The sequence below is a fragment of the Gossypium raimondii genome, chromosome 12 (assembly GCF_025698545.1).
Source record: "Gossypium raimondii isolate GPD5lz chromosome 12, ASM2569854v1, whole genome shotgun sequence".
NCBI lineage: Eukaryota > Viridiplantae > Streptophyta > Magnoliopsida > Malvales > Malvaceae > Gossypium > Gossypium raimondii.
Window position 1 is genome coordinate 12,274,157 of NC_068576.1, and position 17,415 is coordinate 12,291,571.

Genomic DNA, 17,415 nt, shown 5'->3' on the forward strand with positions numbered 1-17,415 from the left:
CGTACACTTTAGTACATAAATACAAGTGCTTCACAGAGAAAACACACACCCATAAATACATACAACAACTCTTTAAGAATATATGTGCATCCATATAAACATTAACCGTAAAAAGAATCATCATAAAACTTTGTGCAGAAGTCAAGTCTAAAGACTCACCAGACACTTACCTTTACCTCAATATAGAGTTTCAATTTTGATTATCCTTCCCAATCCATCAGCAGCAACTGCTTACAAGATCATGGAATTTCCATTAGAATCCACATTTACAGATAGTTTACTAATGTTTCAACTACATGCGACCCTCATACAGGGTCTTTCGCTTACACCCTACTGTTCTTACACCTTTAACTTCCTTACTCATCAATAATCGTAACATACAAGGCTATAAGACTTAATAGAAGGTTAAACCATCTACTGATTAAACAAGGTATTAGCTCTATTTTAACAAAGAAGAAAAGAATGTTTAGGTTAAAAAGAACTTGAACGTTGAGCAGAAAGAAAAACCATCTGAAATGTTCCTTTTCCTTCACTTTATATACTCTCGGTCCCTCTGATTTCCCTACCAAATCTAGGGGTAGGTAAAAGAAAATCTAGTGAAGATTTACGCTACTATTTAACCATTCATGGGGAGGATCAAATCAATCCAATTGACTCTCAACTAATCCTGTTACAAGAACCAACTTGAATAGTGTTCATGTAAATCGAGCGTACTATACCTTGGTGGTAACTCGCGTATGGTGTGGTCTTAAAGACAATTAAGTCTCCCAAAGCTTTCACATACACTTGGTAGGCTCTTCCTGCTCAGTTAAAACTCTGGGGCATGCTCTTCCTTAGTCATACTCTTTCTTGGGTGTATTATTTCTTCATTTGAAGACGCCCTGTAATTAAATCCTTAGATACCACCAATGGGCGAATAATTTAATGTTAGAATACACCAATACTCTATCTCGCCATCAAGTCAACAGGGTCGCAAATTATACTACCATAGTGCGCCAAAACAGTTTACATACATACATTACTCACCTTTTTAGATTCGCCGCTTTTAAGGTGTGACAAATTTTTACCTCACTGTAATCTTCTTCATTTTAACTGCTAGATTAAAAATATTCATACACACATACTAGGCTTCGATTGTAAGGAATAACTTAGAATTCTATAACACCCCAAACCCGGTCTAAACGTTATGACCGAATCTGGCGATGTCACATTGTAACACCCCTTACCCATATTCGACGCCGGAATAGGGTACGAGGCATTACTAGAAGACATACATTTGCATACGTATTAAACCGAGTTACAAAATTTCATCTGAATTAAAACTTTTAAATTTTTAACGTGCTTTTATAATTCTTTGCAACATATCCTCGAAATATTATATTCATAACAAATAGGGCCTACGAGACCCGATATTTACTCATGTAATTCAAAGCTTCATTTCCATTTCATTCAATTCACAATTTCTCATGTTCACAATTCAAATAAATTTCTCAATCCAATATATATTTCAATCATCTAAGAATATAATTCAAGTTACACGAACTTACAAAGCTAAATTGTAGAAATACCAAAATTTAGGGATATTTTGGTAATTTTCTATTTTCTTAATTTCCACCCAATCTTGATATAAATTAATATTTCATTCAATTTATTAATTTAAATAATAAAATAATTCATTTCATGCAATTTGGTCACTTTTTGACATATTTACAAAATTACCCTTAAAATTTTACTTTTATTCAATTTAGTCCCTGAACCTAAAACATGTAAATTAGCTATTTTAAAATAAACTCATATTAGCTGAATATTCAAATATATTTTCCTCCTCCTCCACTCCATTCCACATCCTTGATATATACACAATACCACTATTAACTTGTTTACTCATAACAAGTTGTTCACTTCTGTCATAGTCACTAAATTAATTATATCTTAAGCTACAGAACTCCGAATTGAGATACGAAAATTTTATCTGAAACTAGACCCACATATATTCTTACCATAAAATTTTCAGAATTTTTTGTTTATCCAATAAGTATAGTTTATTCTTTAAAGTTTCCCCTGTTTCACTGTTTGACAGTTTCGACCCCTCTTCACTAAAAATTAATTATCTCTTTGTACAGAATTAGGATGATGTTCTCATTTTTTTTATATTGAAAATAGACTCATTAATAATTTTAAACATATAAATTATAACCCATAATTATTTTTTACAATTTTAATTATTTTTCCAAGTCGAGCAGGAAACCCAAATTCATTCTAACCTTGTCTCACAAAATTTATTATATCTCATTATTTACAATTCCATTGCTTACACCGTTTCTTCTATGAGAAACTAGACTCAATAATATTTATTTAAATATTTTATTCATACTCTAATTATATTTCCACAATTTATGGTGATTTTCCAAAGTTAACCTACTGCTGCTGTCCAAAACTATTTTAGTGCAAAATGTTGATTACTAGGTGTGTAACTCCCTTATTCCTTCCCATCACTTTCACTTATTTCTCTTCACTAATATATCAAGAACATAATACCTTATATAAGAAAAATCTACTATAACATTATTTCCATGCTTTTTCAATAATATCAAACTTAAAAATATATTGAAATCTTGATGTTCTTACCTTGTGCTATTGATTTCAATCTTTAACTTGATTTTATATCTCCTTCAACTTCTATTTCTTGAATCTAACTTGATATTCTAGCTCCCCATTCTCTCCTTGTTATTCTTCTCTCTTGGAAGCTATGGGAATTCTTTTGATTTCTAGGTGAAAATGGTAAATTTTTGGTGGAAGGACCAAATTGTAAAGAAAGCAAAACTTTCTTTCTTCTCCTCTCTTCTCACGTTAGTTGCATGGAAATATGGTGGAATGGATGATTCTTCATCTTCTTTTTCTTATATATACTAAATAAAATACTAATAAAATAATAAAATATTATTTAAAAATCAAATTAAAATATTAATAAACTAATATTTATTTATTTAATTAATATAAAATATCTCCAACATCATCATTATCTTCTAGATTTCTCTCTTCTAATTTACCATTTTGCCCTTTATAATCTTTAAAATTCCATCCTTGAGTCATCACTTAATTTGATAAAAATATGATTTAGTCCCTCAAAATTCTTCACCTTTTCAATTTGGTCCTAATTCATCCATTTTCCTTAGTTTCTAGATTATTCCACCCTTAAAATATTTACACTATTGGTCCTTCAACTTTTTCGTATTTACACTTTAATCTCTCAAATTTTGAGTATTTACTCTTGGGCAACAAAATTTTTCTCATTTTTGCGATTTAATCATTTCTTGAATTAATATGTCATAATATAATTCTCAATGTTGCCATAACTCAAAATTTCCCTTTTTGTCACTTTATTTCCTTATTTTACTATCAAGGATACCTACTTTCTTACTGTAGTAATTTTCGAGGTATTACAAATTCATAGATTGTTTTAACAAGATTTTGATCTGAGACACCGAGGAATTTTTTTAGAACATGCAAAATCAATAGGTTTAAATTTTGAGTTGGTTAGATTTTTGTTTTTATTTCCTTTTTCTTTTTCTAGGAACTAGCAAAAACTTAAGTTTTAGGGTGAGATAACTCTCATATTTAGAGTTATGTTAGTATAGTTTTTATAACATCTTTCGCATTTAGGTTAGTTTTATTACATTTTATTGTTTTTCATCTTAATTATATTTTATTTGATCTTTATCATTTTTAGAGTTAGTTCAGATTTACTTTATATTTTCCTCTCTACAGTGTAGGTTTCGAATGAATAATGGAAGGCTTGGAGTATAAAGTAAAAAGTAGTAAAGATAAGTATTCCACTCCACTAGATTTTAGTGTGGTGGAGCACAATCTTCAATTCAAAATTTCCAAACAACAAGCAATCTGCTCCATCGTAATTCTGCGTCCAGTGGAGTGGAACGATTAAAACCTTAAAATTAAGGGGTGACGATTTAAGAGGAAAATGGGGGAAAGGGTAAATAATCATCTTGGAGGCTAAGGAACAATTCTCTCACACTAAGGAAAACTTCAAGCTTACAAAGACGAGAAGAAAATGAGATCCAAAGTGCTCGACATTAGTTTGTTAATTATTTTTCTCTCTAGATTATTTCTTTTTACTTTTTCTCAATGAAAGTTTGTTTTGAATTTCCTCTTGTGATGTTTTCTCAAATCAACATGAACTAAACTCTCTTTGCTTGGAATGATGATGGATCTTATTTTTAGTTTATTTATTTATTTAGTGCCATGCGTATTTAATCTGCTTGTTTGGGCACCAAGTTGTATTAATCTGATAATCTTGATTTTTCTTGGAAAAGAAAATCAAGATTTAGATCTCGACTGAATAGATTGGGATTAAATTTAGTAGCGTCGACGAACAAGTTAATTTGCGGCTAGAATAGGAATATACCTAATACCTTGAGCAACCCAATAGGTTTGATCGTAGTGACTTCGCCCAACTTGCTTAGCATAGAAATATAGCTAGTGGGGAAGGGGGATTAACTTAGCTAGATACTAGAAGGGTCTACTTAATGTCATTGAATCCCGGGTTAGTAATTACATAGGTTGAACAATTGAATGAGAGATAATTGATTAATTGGAATAGATGAAGTTAGAGTTCCAAGATCTTAAAAATTGATTGAGAAACTTAGTATTTTTCATTATTTTAGTTTAACAGAATTTTCATAATTTTCTTATTTTAATTTTCGTAGTAATTAAAATTGATTTTCTTGATCCAGATTAGATAAAATTGAGTAGTTTGTACTTAGTAATTTGGAATTTGGTCCTCCTGGGAACAATATATTCTTATCACTTTATTACTTGATTCGACATGTGCACTTGCGCAACGAATTTTCACTTGATTCGACACGCATATTTCTCTTCACTACTTTTTTACTCTATACTCCAAGTCTTTCGTTCTTAATTCGAAACCTACAATGTGAAAGAAAAATAGCAAGTAAACCTAAACAAACTCTAAAATTAACAAAAATCAAATAAAACATAAATAATCTGAAAAATTATAAAATGCAGTAAAAACTAAAACACTATAAAAACTAAACTAACATAACTCTAAATATTAGAGTTATTACACATGTTATAGGCTCACTCCCATACATCTATAATAACACTCTTCACAACTAAGCCTTCTTATAGAAAGCTTAATATAAGCACATAAAACACATTGATTTGCAATGAATTGAAATTGTCCTCGGTCAGCTGGATTGTTTGTTACTTGAAAAACAAAGTTAAGAGTAGGGGCTAGTTGAAAAAGATCAAATCTGATCTCCATAGGGAATATCTCATTATAAAATCACATCGAAATTTGTCTACCAAAGCAAAACTTGTTGCATTATTATTTGCAACCGAGTTTGCATAAAAAATTAGTATTTTTTCTGATTGAATTATCTCCTTAATAAACTATTTTATTATAGTATAAATAGTTAAATGTTATTACCTTAGACTATGACCGACTTTAATTTGACCCCTACTTTTCATGGGTAAATAGCATAAAATATTGAGACAGAGAAAGAAATCAAAACTGAGCTTAATCTATTAATTTGCATAATCACTTTTGAAATATTAAAATAATCAAAATTGAGATTAATTTAATGGTAACATAATATCAAAGCAATTTCTTTCTGCTAATCAAAATTTATCAAAACATACTTTGTAATTAATGAAAAAAGGTGATAATAATAAATTTAGTTTCTTATTTTTGTATTTTTGTATTTTGATTTTTTTCTTTTTAATTATATTTGGTTATTAATCTTTCAAGCAGTCCATGTGTACTTCATATTAACATAATACAATTTGTCTTATATATTATGTCAACAAATAATTTAAAATTATAAAATTATTTAAAAATATTTCATAAAATTTAAAAAAATATAATGAAATACAGATTTATATTTAAAATTTAATATTTTAATCAATATTTTTATTAAAAGATAATTCAACTCTTTTTTGATATATGATGATTAAATACAATTCTCTTTAAAATGTTGAATCCAAATTTAATTAAAAATATGTATAAATTAACAAAAATATATTAAAAGAATTACCTATCAACTTCACCACTAAACATTCATTATCTTTTAGAAGTAATGATTATGTTGTAGGATAATTGAATCTGAATTTTTATGGAATGAAGACTTGAATCCAAATAATTTTAATTTTTTTTTATCTAAAAGAGGTCCTATGTCAATTATTTAATTTTACATTATGATCACTTTTTTTTTCTTTTAAAATTTGCTTTTTTTCCTCTCTCCTCCCTCTCTCTCTCTCTCTCTCTTAGGTGAGGCTAAGGCTATTATTACATGTTTTCTTGAGAAAGAGATGCCAGTTTTCCTCAGCCTCATTTTTCTATTTCCTCTCATTTCCTTATAACTTTCCCTTTTTATTACTTTTTTCTTGGCTATATATTTCGTCTCCTCTTTTCAACCAGGAAGACAGTTTTTTTTCTTTAGAAAAAAAAAGAAAGAAAAGAAAAGAAAACTCACTACTGCAAAGAGCAACAAAGAGGAAAGAAAAGGAGAGAAAGAGGAAGAAAGAGACGACACACAGATACAGTGAGAAAGAGAGAGAGAAAGGAAAAGAAAAGAAAGGAGTGAGGGAATTGAAGAAGGCTTTCAGTACCACAGGAAGAGAAAACGATGTCTAAGAGCTTTACATCCTTTCATACTCTGCAACTCTAACAAGGTCTGCTTATGGTATATAATTAATTATATTACACTCTCTTCATATATGAACTCCATAGCTCAATTTTATGAAAGGGTTACAACCAAATGAAGAGATAGAACTTTGATCCCTTGTTTTTTTCTTTTTCCTTCTGTATATCTTTCGTTCTTGTTTGATAATATAATATTGTTTATTTATGAACAACACTAATTTCAAGATGGGTGTTTATTTGTTGTTTTTTATGGGTTACCGATCCATAAATGAAGGGAAAAAAGGTGAAGGACAGAAGAGTTCGAGGGTTGGCAGAAGGAGAGCAAGTAAGCAAAGCAAAGGATATATAGGATCATGAAGAAGAAGATATTGATATGGGAATAGCTACATCACCAGTCACGCCATCAATTCTTCATCAAATTCCATTTCAAGAAAAGAGTAATCATTCTACAAATTCTATGTCCCAAGATTACCACCACCAAGCAGCTGCTGGCATCTTCAGCTTCTCCAATGGCTTCGAGAGATCAGCCATGAGCCACCAAGAACAACACCAACAGCAGCAGCAGCAGCAACACTTAGTACAGCAGATCCGGAGAGATAAACAAAGAGTTCAAGGCTTTGAGCCGCCGAGTCTACCATTAGTAGGGATCGAATCAAATGCTCTTCCTGTTTATGAAGCCGAAGGTATGTTATCAGAGATGTTCAACTTCCCTACAGGTGTGGCCGCTTCTGCCGAGTTATTAGACCAGCACGTAGAGCCTAATTATCGAGCACACAGGCCACCGGGTAATAGCAACGAGTGGTTTAGCAACAGGCGAGGTGTGGTTGGGGGTTTGGGACTGGTAGGTGAATCAAAAAGTCATGATAACCGTGACACTTTAGCAGCTCAACAGCAACATCAGCAGTTACCAAGCTTTAATGCCGACTCAGCAGCTGCCATGAATCTTTTCTTGATGAATCCACAGCCAAGATCACCATCTCCTCCTGCTCCTCCATCATCTTCTTCTAATACTCTCCACATATTGCTTCCAAACCCATCTACTTCTCTTCAAGGGTTTAATGTATCTGGTCCAGCTGGAGGGACTTTCCGTACTACAAGTACTGTACTATCTCCACCTCAATTTACTTGGGTTCCTAATAGTGCTCATGAAGGAGATGACAGCGGTTCCCAGCTAAACAACTCAAGTCAAATTGGAGGTGTTGTAGAAGGCCAAGGCCTTTCGCTTTCTCTCTCATCTTCTCTGCAACACTTGGAAGCTGCCAAAGCTGAAAAACTGAGGATGTACTATAATCAAGAAGCGGGTTCTTCTGCTTCTGCTGCTGATCAATTTCACTACAAGAATTTGGCTACCCATAATCATCATCATCTGCAAGGTGGAGTGGGGGAAAACCATCAAGTTCACGTTGGGTTTGGATCCTCATTAGGAATGGTTAATGTGTTGAGAAACTCAAAGTATGTCAAAGCTGCTCAAGAATTGTTGGAAGAATTCTGTAGTGTTGGAAGAGGAAACTTTAAGAGAAACAAGTCTTGTAGAAACAACACAAACCCTACTTTTAATCCTCCCGGTAGTAACGGCGATGGTGGTTCTTCCTCGTCAACAAAAGACCCTCTTCCTTTATCAACAGCTGATAGAATTGAACATCAAAGAAGGAAGGTCAAACTTTTATCCATGCTTGATGAGGCATGTAATCTCTTTTCTCATCTTCTCTCTCTTTCAATAGTCAAAGGCTCAATCTCTTTTTTATTGTTTTACTCCTTTAAGCACACAAATAAGAAAATCCCGACCACCATTTTTAAAATAAAAGAAAACCCAGATTGCAACAAAGCCGGCAGGTATAATAGGACTCCATAGGAAGTCTAGTGGTAGAGTTTTTGATTAAGCCTTCTCTTCGATTTTTCTATTCCTTAAATTTCGTGTCTCGAACATTGTATTGGTGGTTGTCTTTAAGATATTTAGTCGACGTAATATGAATTTAAAAATCAGTTAGCTTGTTCACAATCCTAATAAACGTGACATATGCGTTGCACCATACATACCCATCATCATAATAATATTGCAAGAAAAGGTAATAATTAATATAACTTGGTTGACAATGGAGAAAAGAGTTGTTGTTTCCTTTTCCTTTCATTTTCTTATACTATTTGTCTTTGTTTACTCACACAAGCCCATCAATTGGCTATAGGATATTGTTTTTTCCCTCCACTTTCCATTTACAAATCATGTCACTGTAGCAAGCTTTGTTTCATGCATAGATTCTTTTGGGGTTTAACTTAACCTAGTCATGTCAAAATGATTATAAGGAAGGATGTCAAATCATGTCATGGAGTCAGCATTGTTGTCTTTTTCCTCTATTACCAACACTAACAACAAGGGAATTCATGGGTTTGCAGGTGGACCGGAGGTACAACCATTACTGTGAGCAAATGCAAACGGTGGTGAACTCGTTTGATCTAGTGATGGGTTTCGGGGCAGCAGTTCCTTACACAGCCCTTGCAAAGAAGGCAATGTCAAGGCATTTCAAGTGTTTGAAAGATGCAATAACAGCACAATTGAAGCATAGCTGTGAGGCACTAGGGGAAAAAGATGGAGCTGGGAACTCAGGCATAACAAAGGGAGAGACACCGAGGTTAAGGGTGTTGGAACAAAGCTTAAGGCAACAAAGAGCCTTCCATCAAATGGGAATGGTGGAACAAGAAGCTTGGAGACCCCAAAGGGGGCTGCCTGAACGTTCTGTCAACACTTTGAGAGCCTGGCTTTTCGAACATTTTCTTCACCCGTACGTTTATTTTTTATTGCCTTTATTAATATTATCTCACTCTAACACTAAAATCTGAAACACAATCTATCATAAATAAGTATTTATATGGTGACATAAATGACAATTTATTATTTCACAAAATCCAACTCTTTTTTCTCCTCTGTGATTACTGTTTAGAGAAAAACAATAATGCAGACTCTCCCTGGATGTTGCCAAAAAGCTGTTAAAATCCCTTAATTTCCCTCTCAGCTTTTATATAGCTTTTACTTTGTCACCTACAGACCCAGAATTTAGTTATTAAAAAGCAACTTTATTCAAGCATAAGTTCACAGAGATGGCAGTACTTATTGACATAACAGACCATTTTTCTCTCACAGTCTCATATTGTCATAATTCATGAACATGCCCAAACATACAAACAAAAAAACTTTTTGCTTTTCTTTTGTTTTTATTACCATACTAATTAAGAAGTCATATAAATGTAAATAGTGAGAGATGTTGAAATCAGCTGAAAGAACAAAAAAAAAAAAAAGAGAACTGATGTTGTTGCTGATGATGTTTCATCTCTTAGAAGAGATTCTCATGCCCAGGCAGGGAAAAAAAAGAAAGCAACAAAGGGTTCAATCCCATCTAAGGGTGTAAATGAAAAATGGGTGGCTCTCTATAAGGTATTGGGCAATGACTCTGATGTCATTTTCTGGTCTCTTTCTCTCAGGTACCCAAGCGACGCTGATAAGCTCCTGCTGGCTCGACAGACTGGTTTATCGAAAAATCAGGTTGGTTCTCTTAAATTTATTAATAATAGACATATGTTTACATTGACATAACATACAGCTTACAATAATGCCAAACACTGGTAAGAACTAAGAAGAAGTGAAAAGGAAAGACCATAGGAAGTTGAGAAAAACTTGCATGGATTTAGGGTTTTATTTCTTTCTTTTTTACTTAACTGTTTTCAGACAATTTTGTTCTTTTAATTTTTTACATTCCATTTTAGAAAAGAATTAGATATAAAGAAACCCTTTCCTTATGATTCTTTACCCCACGACATAGATTCTGGTTTCTGAAATAGGAAGAGATAAATACTGAATGGGTGAGGGGACTTAGCAGATTATTATTATATATTTAAAGTGCATACAGAGACAAAGTACACAAGCAGATGAGACATGAAAATGTTTGCAGCTTTGCTTCTCTCTCCTCCTTTTTACTTGTCTGATTGTCTCTCTCCCCCTAATTTACCCTTCCAACGCGATAAATCCCCATAAATAAACCTAAGATAAATTCTGCAGTACTTCAAAGTTCAAAGTAAAAAGCAGTAAACTCTTTTAGCTGCTTTTTTTACTACGCGATAGTTATATTCATTCTTTTTTTTTTTTATAGCAACCATGATGGTATATAATTAACACTTATGTCAGTTAAGTTTAATTAGTTTCATGGAAGCCAAAAACATGTGGCTGCTGCTGTAACATGCAAAGTACATATGTTAGGAAAGACAAACACCTAACTCTAGCACTACGTCTTCTATAACTCTGAAGTAAAAAGATGTGATTTCGAGGTCATAAATGGAGTGCTACCCCACCTTAATAATCATTCCTGCTTTTAGACATTTCTCAAGTTTTCTTGGAGCTTTGCTGTAAGAAACAGGCATTATTATTGAGGCAAAACGTGAGAAATTGACGATTAGACATTACCTATTGGTTCATGAAGTACGGTACTTCTGTTTTATGTAATAATTAATTATATTTTTATTTTAAATGTTAAAAGGACGCTAAGTAGTTGTTAACATGAAAACCAAACAAATAAAATAGGAAGGGTAACCACTGCTTACTGTCTTGTTATTTAAACAATCATTGAATTGTTGTCTTTTCCAGGGATTTTAAATGCATGTCGTGTTAAATTGTAATGAAATGAATGTTTGCATAATTTCCAGGTTTCAAATTGGTTCATAAATGCCAGGGTTCGATTGTGGAAACCCATGGTGGAAGACATGTACCAACAAGAGATTAAAGAAGAGGATGAAGATAATAATGAGGGACACAACAGCAACAGTGCACAGAAATCGACGCCATCGACAACTGCAGGCGCAGCAGCATCAACGCCGTCAGAACCACCACCAACAACCGCAGCAGCAGGAGGCAAAAGATCCGAAATCAATGCCATGGAAAACGACCCTTCACTCATTGCAATCAATAGACAAGACTTCTCGGAAAACCAAGCAAAACAGTGCACCCACCACGACACTAGTGCTACCAACACCACTATTATTGCTACTGGTCCTCCTCCTCCCACCACCTTCAAAGCCACTGCCACTGAGGTGGCGCCACCCTTTTCCTATGGTGTCGATGGCACCACCACGTGCCGTCGTGGCAGCATTGTTTCAGCCGATTATGGGACCACCACCAGGCCTGGTAATGACAGTGACATTGGTTCTACGCTCATAAGGTTCGGGACCACTACTGGTGATGTCTCCCTCACCTTAGGGCTACGCCATGCTGGAAACATGCCCGAGAATACTTCTTCTTTCTCAGTTAGAGACGTTGGGGGGCTGTTAAATTGAAAATACATATTCCACAGTAATAGTTAAAACAATTTTCATTTCCATTTTTATTTTCTTCAATTCTATTAATTAAGAAACAAAGAATGTATAAGTTAGCAACTTATATTTGGCCTTAGCATTAATGTATAGTAGATTGTTTCACTGCTACTTGTACTTTAGGCTTTTTCTATACCCTTTTCTATTTTATAGAATAACACCAAATATTTGTTCATGGTTTTCAAGTATATAAAATGACCCGATGCAATCCCTTTTAACTTTAAAGGCAATCTTACCTGTAAGTGTTAGATTAACGTTTATTTTATCATTTAATGCTTAATTGATACTGCTTCCTTTTGGCAATCTAATGAATTCCCCCTACAGTCATCTTTGTTTACCCTCAACTTGTGCTTCCCCAATCAACAAACTACAAAAGTATGTATAATTGTGTCTAGGCATATGATTGAATAGCATGAAGAGCAGTGCATTTCCTATTTGCAATTTGTGTCAGACAATGTTGTCATTGCTTAATGATTCCTTGCAGGCATGTTGACCGTACAAAAATAAATAAATTTTAAAAAATATTTTAATGGTAAACTACCAATTCACCACTCCGTTTTGGGATACTTTAATTTTGTTCACTTTTTTTTTTTTTGTAATTTTGTCACTGCCATTAAAAAATATTTCATTTTAGTCAACCAAGTATTAAATCTTTAACAATGGTAGATTGTACATGCCAAATCATGTTTATATTTTCATTTTGGTCACCTCATTTTTAGATTGCTTTCATTTTGATCACCAAAATATCATTTTCTTAAGTCTTGATTTGGGTAAAAAAATTTAAAGATTAAACTGAAAAATAATAGAAACTAAAATAATACATTAAAAATTTGTTAAAATGTACTTGTTTATCCCATTGCCAAAAATTCCATTTTTTTCAATCTCAAAATTTTAAATTTCAAAACACAAAAAAAATAAAAATTTTGTTGAAATTTTTTATCCTCTTTAGTGCCAGCTGAAATTTAATTAATTTAATCTACTAAAATTTAAAATGTTATTTTATATTTCTAGATTATCCTTAACTAAATCAACTCAAATAAATCATATTTAATTTGATTATATGAATCTTAAATCTTCCATGCTAAACTAAAACAAAATTAAGTTTCTTGCAATTAATTAACTTAATTGCTTGTTCTTTGTTTAGGTAAAGATGTGATGGAAAAAATTCAGGTTTTTTTGGCATGTAAAATAAAATTAATTAATTTAGGTTTTTTACTATGCCTTTAGCTTAGCATGAAAGGTTCAAAATCATATAATCAAAAGAAATTTGGGTTTCAGAGATAATTAGTAAAAATAAGTTATTTAAGCTATTTCATTAAGGGTAATTTGGAAATATAAAAAAATTTGAGTAAAACATGTATATTCCAAAATAATGAAACAAAACGGTAGAATGAGTAACAATGAAGACACTAAACCTGAGCCATCAGGCTCACCCCATACACCCATAACTTATCATCCACCATCCCCATCAGACGAGTTAACTAAATTATCATCGTTCAAAGAATCTAAGAAATAAGAAGGTAAAACAAACTATTCGGTCTGAATGGCATGTAATAAGGTTACCCGAGAAAGCGAGTGAGTTGCCTTATTGCCCGACTGATGCACCTAACAAAAGCATAAGTGCTGAAACGATGTTCCTAGCATCAAGCAATCCAAAATTAAAAAGCCAAATTTTGAATTATCAACAACGGATCGATTCAACACGTGCACAACCGACACACAATTCGAATCAATAATGGCATGGTCAAGATGACAAGATTTCAACCACAACAAAGCCTCACTGATGTTGAAAACCTCAACTATATGTAGGTTGAATGTTGCCCTCTCAAATGTTGAAAAGCCTTTAACCAAATTGTCGCGGCTATATCGAAGAATCAAACCAATCATGATAGCATGTTCGTCTGCAAAAGTTGAGGCATCAACATTACATTTTAACAAACCAATCATTAACAACCCAAAAGGAAGGATCGAATATCACTTCCTATACCAACTCACTCTCTAGCCCTAGCATCACCCACTCTCTCCACACCAAAGGCCGGCTAAGCTTTGGCAGCCAAATAAATCGTGTTGGCGACCATCCATTCTTGAACTAGGCAATTTGCACTATAAAAAATCTGGGACAGTGAAATCTCACGATGCTACCAGAGAATGGGATTTCGAGCTAACCAAATTTTCCACAACAATACAAGCCTCCACCACTTAGCATCACTGTTCAACATTGCCAACAGACCTAACAAGAAATCTATCCAAGTAACCTCGTTAGTATGTACCCTTGCAATGCGCCAAACTCTCTATAACAACTCGTTTTCTAATGGTGTAGGAAACGATGGTTTTGAAACCCTATTTTCTATGTTGGCGCCCGAAAATATTAACATTTAATATTTGATGTTAGTATAAAAATATGTTAAAGTTTGGTCCCTTATTTTTGTTGTACTGATAGTTAATTAAGGTACAATGACTAAATTGTAAAAGTTTATCGCTATAGATTTTTAATTAAATGAAGGACTAATTGAACAATTGGACCCTCTTTATTTTGACAACTGGTGGTGGAGATTAGTTGTAAGCCATTATTTTTGTTAATCATGCTTAACATTAATCTAATTAGGTTTAATTAGACTAAATTAAGATTAAATAATTTAATTGTAAGTTTAAAAGAAAAAATTCATTCATCTTTTCTCCATCACCAAAAAAAAAGAAAAGTTAGGGTTAAAGCATTCAATAATTTTAGCTTTCAATTTGTAAGTTCAATTTAGTCTTTTCTTGTAATTTTTATTTTTTGAGGTAGTGGGAGCTTGAATTAACTAGCCCATGTACCAATTTGTAAAACTATTAAAGTTTCTAAAAGTTTTCATTGATGAATTCTAGATGAATTTGGTGTTAAATGGTTAGATTTTACGCTTAGATGTCAAAAAGACTATATTGTAAAATGTAATTGCTATTTTTGAACATAAGGGCTAAAGTGTTTAAAATTTGAAATTGATGTGAAAATTATATAATTATTGATATTATATGGTCATATGAGGATGTAATTGAGACCGGTTTTAAAATCGAAGCTCAAATTTGAAAGATATTGCAATTTCAATTTTAAGGACTAAATTGAATATAATACAAAATTTTAGGGCAATTCAAAAAATAAAATTGAACTGATTCATAATTATAATAGGATGATATAATATGTTTGGAATTGAGAAATTTAATTGAATTATTATATAGATCGAGAATTAAACCAAACCGAGTATAATCAGGGAAAAGGCAAAATCATCAATTAGCCTTTGCAATTCAACTTGGTTGTTGATTTAACCAGGTAAGTTCATATGGTATGATTGTATTTATATTTTTATATATTTGAATTATGAATTTGTGTATATTTGATAGTAATTTTAATTTTTTGCAACTTGGTACAAAAGGTGGGATATTGACTAAATCATAAAGAAATGATAAATTCAATATGATGAATTGCAACTTGAGATATTTAATGAATTGGTAGTTGCTTATGATTGATCAGATCATATTGGTGTGAATTTGATTGATTATCGAGATAGGGGATTACACTGAATAAAAATGAAAATAGTATAACTTGGTGAAATTGGCTTGGAATTGAGACGAATCATGTTATGTTATGAATGAAATGGTATCTTGATTTATGAATTGATGATATTGAGATCGATAGAATGAGAATCGAACTTATAATGAAATTGGATTATTAGTTACCTTATTAGCTGTTCGAACTATGTCGAATATAGTTGGCATGTCATATGGTCATATTATTAAGTAAAATCATCGTTGTCGGGTAATCCGGGGTGGTAGATATTGCGCTGTGAGTCATCATTGCCGGAAAACCTGGGATGACAGATTGATTGGGATGAGAAAATTATTGTTGTCGAGTAATCTGGGGTGGTATTATATATCGTTATAGCATCATCGTTGTCGAGCAACCTGGGGTGACAGATCTGTGTATCTGTACCATGTCTGTTCCTGGTTAATAAGGTTAAAAATACATAAATTGGTTAAATGGTACTGAAATGGAATGTTTTGGAATTGTGAAATACTATGTCATATGCATTGAGTTGAAAACGGGCCCTGGAGGTAAATAAGTATGAAAGAGCTATCAGGCTCGAAAATGGTTGAAATGTTTAAAATGAAATGGAACATATGAGCTTAATAGTGATGATAAGAAATGTATAAGTGTAAATACTTATAGGTGATAATTGGAACGAACTAAATTGCCTACGAAATGTATGTTACATGGCAAGATAGTATGTATGTATATTGAATTAATGTGCTAACATGAATATAAGCATGTTATATTGTATTGGAAAGTGATTGGCATGAAATTTGCATATGAATTGGAATGGTATATGTTTGAATTACTATATGATATGGTTATATATTAAACTTACCTTGTTGATATATGATTGCCTTGTTTAGGCAAACTTGTCAAGCTAGTAACTTATCGTGTTAGATAGTAAATAGAGGTAAGTTGTTTAATGCTATGAACTTACTAAGCATTCGATATGCTTACCCCGTTGCTTTTTCTTTCCCTTTAAATTTCCAACTTCAAGAACGCATCAAGAGGATCGTTGAGAAGTTCACACTATCCCATTAATGTTTCAATAGTATTTTAAACGTTTAAATGATAGTTTTAGTTGAATCTATTATAATTTTTTATCTTTGATAAGGTTAATGCCTATTGTCCATGTATGTTTTGGTAGCATGTTGTGACATTGTGAATGGCATGAAAATGGTATGTTTGAGTATGAAATGGTATAAATAAGATGATGATATGGAATGGCTAAAATCATAGTTGAATAGATTAAATTTGAGTAAATTGAATTGGTATGTTTTGATGTCAATTAGAAGTTAAAATGGATAGGAAGGTCGGAAATGGTTAAATGTAAATTTTTGGCATGTAATTTTGTTTATTTTGTGTAGGTTTAGTTGGGCAATTATGCACCAAACATAGAGTTTAAAATGTAGGCATGAAATAGGTACCAAATGACCTAAATGTACCAAAAATGGATTGCACGTCGAGACGTCGAGCGATGGTCATCGCGACGAGCTCTGAACTTAAGGCTATGACATGATAAGGAACCCCAACATCACAACAAGGCCAAGTCAATATGTCACATTGCAACATCGACCCAAAGTTTTGTAACTTTTACAAATTGGTTATTATTCGATCTCGTGCTAACTTTAGAACATACGTAGGCATATAAGACCGAAGAAAGGTTGTATATCATGTCCATGGTTTGAAATGTTTATGTTTGAATGTATTATATTGTAATTTGAATGTTAATTTTTGTAGTTACTCCGGCAACAGATATGACATCCTGTAGCTCAAACCCAATGATCAGGTAGGGTAAGGAGTGTTACACTCCCTA

General features: G+C 32.5%; 1 protein-coding gene across 2 annotated transcripts; it reads left to right on the top strand.

The window, feature by feature from the left end:
- Positions 1-6,308: 6,308 nt before the first annotated feature.
- LOC105763312 (BEL1-like homeodomain protein 4) lies at positions 6,309-12,139 on the top strand. 2 transcript variants are annotated; one of them, XM_012581506.2, is made up of 5 exons: positions 6,309-6,722; positions 6,957-8,363; positions 9,074-9,459; positions 10,157-10,217; positions 11,372-12,139. In XM_012581506.2, exons 2-5 carry the CDS (start codon positions 7,056-7,058, stop codon positions 11,996-11,998), a joined length of 2,382 nt encoding a protein of 793 aa, XP_012436960.1. In that variant the 5' UTR covers positions 6,309-6,722; positions 6,957-7,055; the 3' UTR covers positions 11,999-12,139. The 2 variants fall into 2 exon arrangements, with proteins under 2 accessions (XP_012436960.1, XP_012436959.1); XM_012581505.2 differs by having other exon boundaries at positions 6,310-6,711.
- The last annotated feature ends 5,276 nt before the right edge of the window (positions 12,140-17,415 follow it).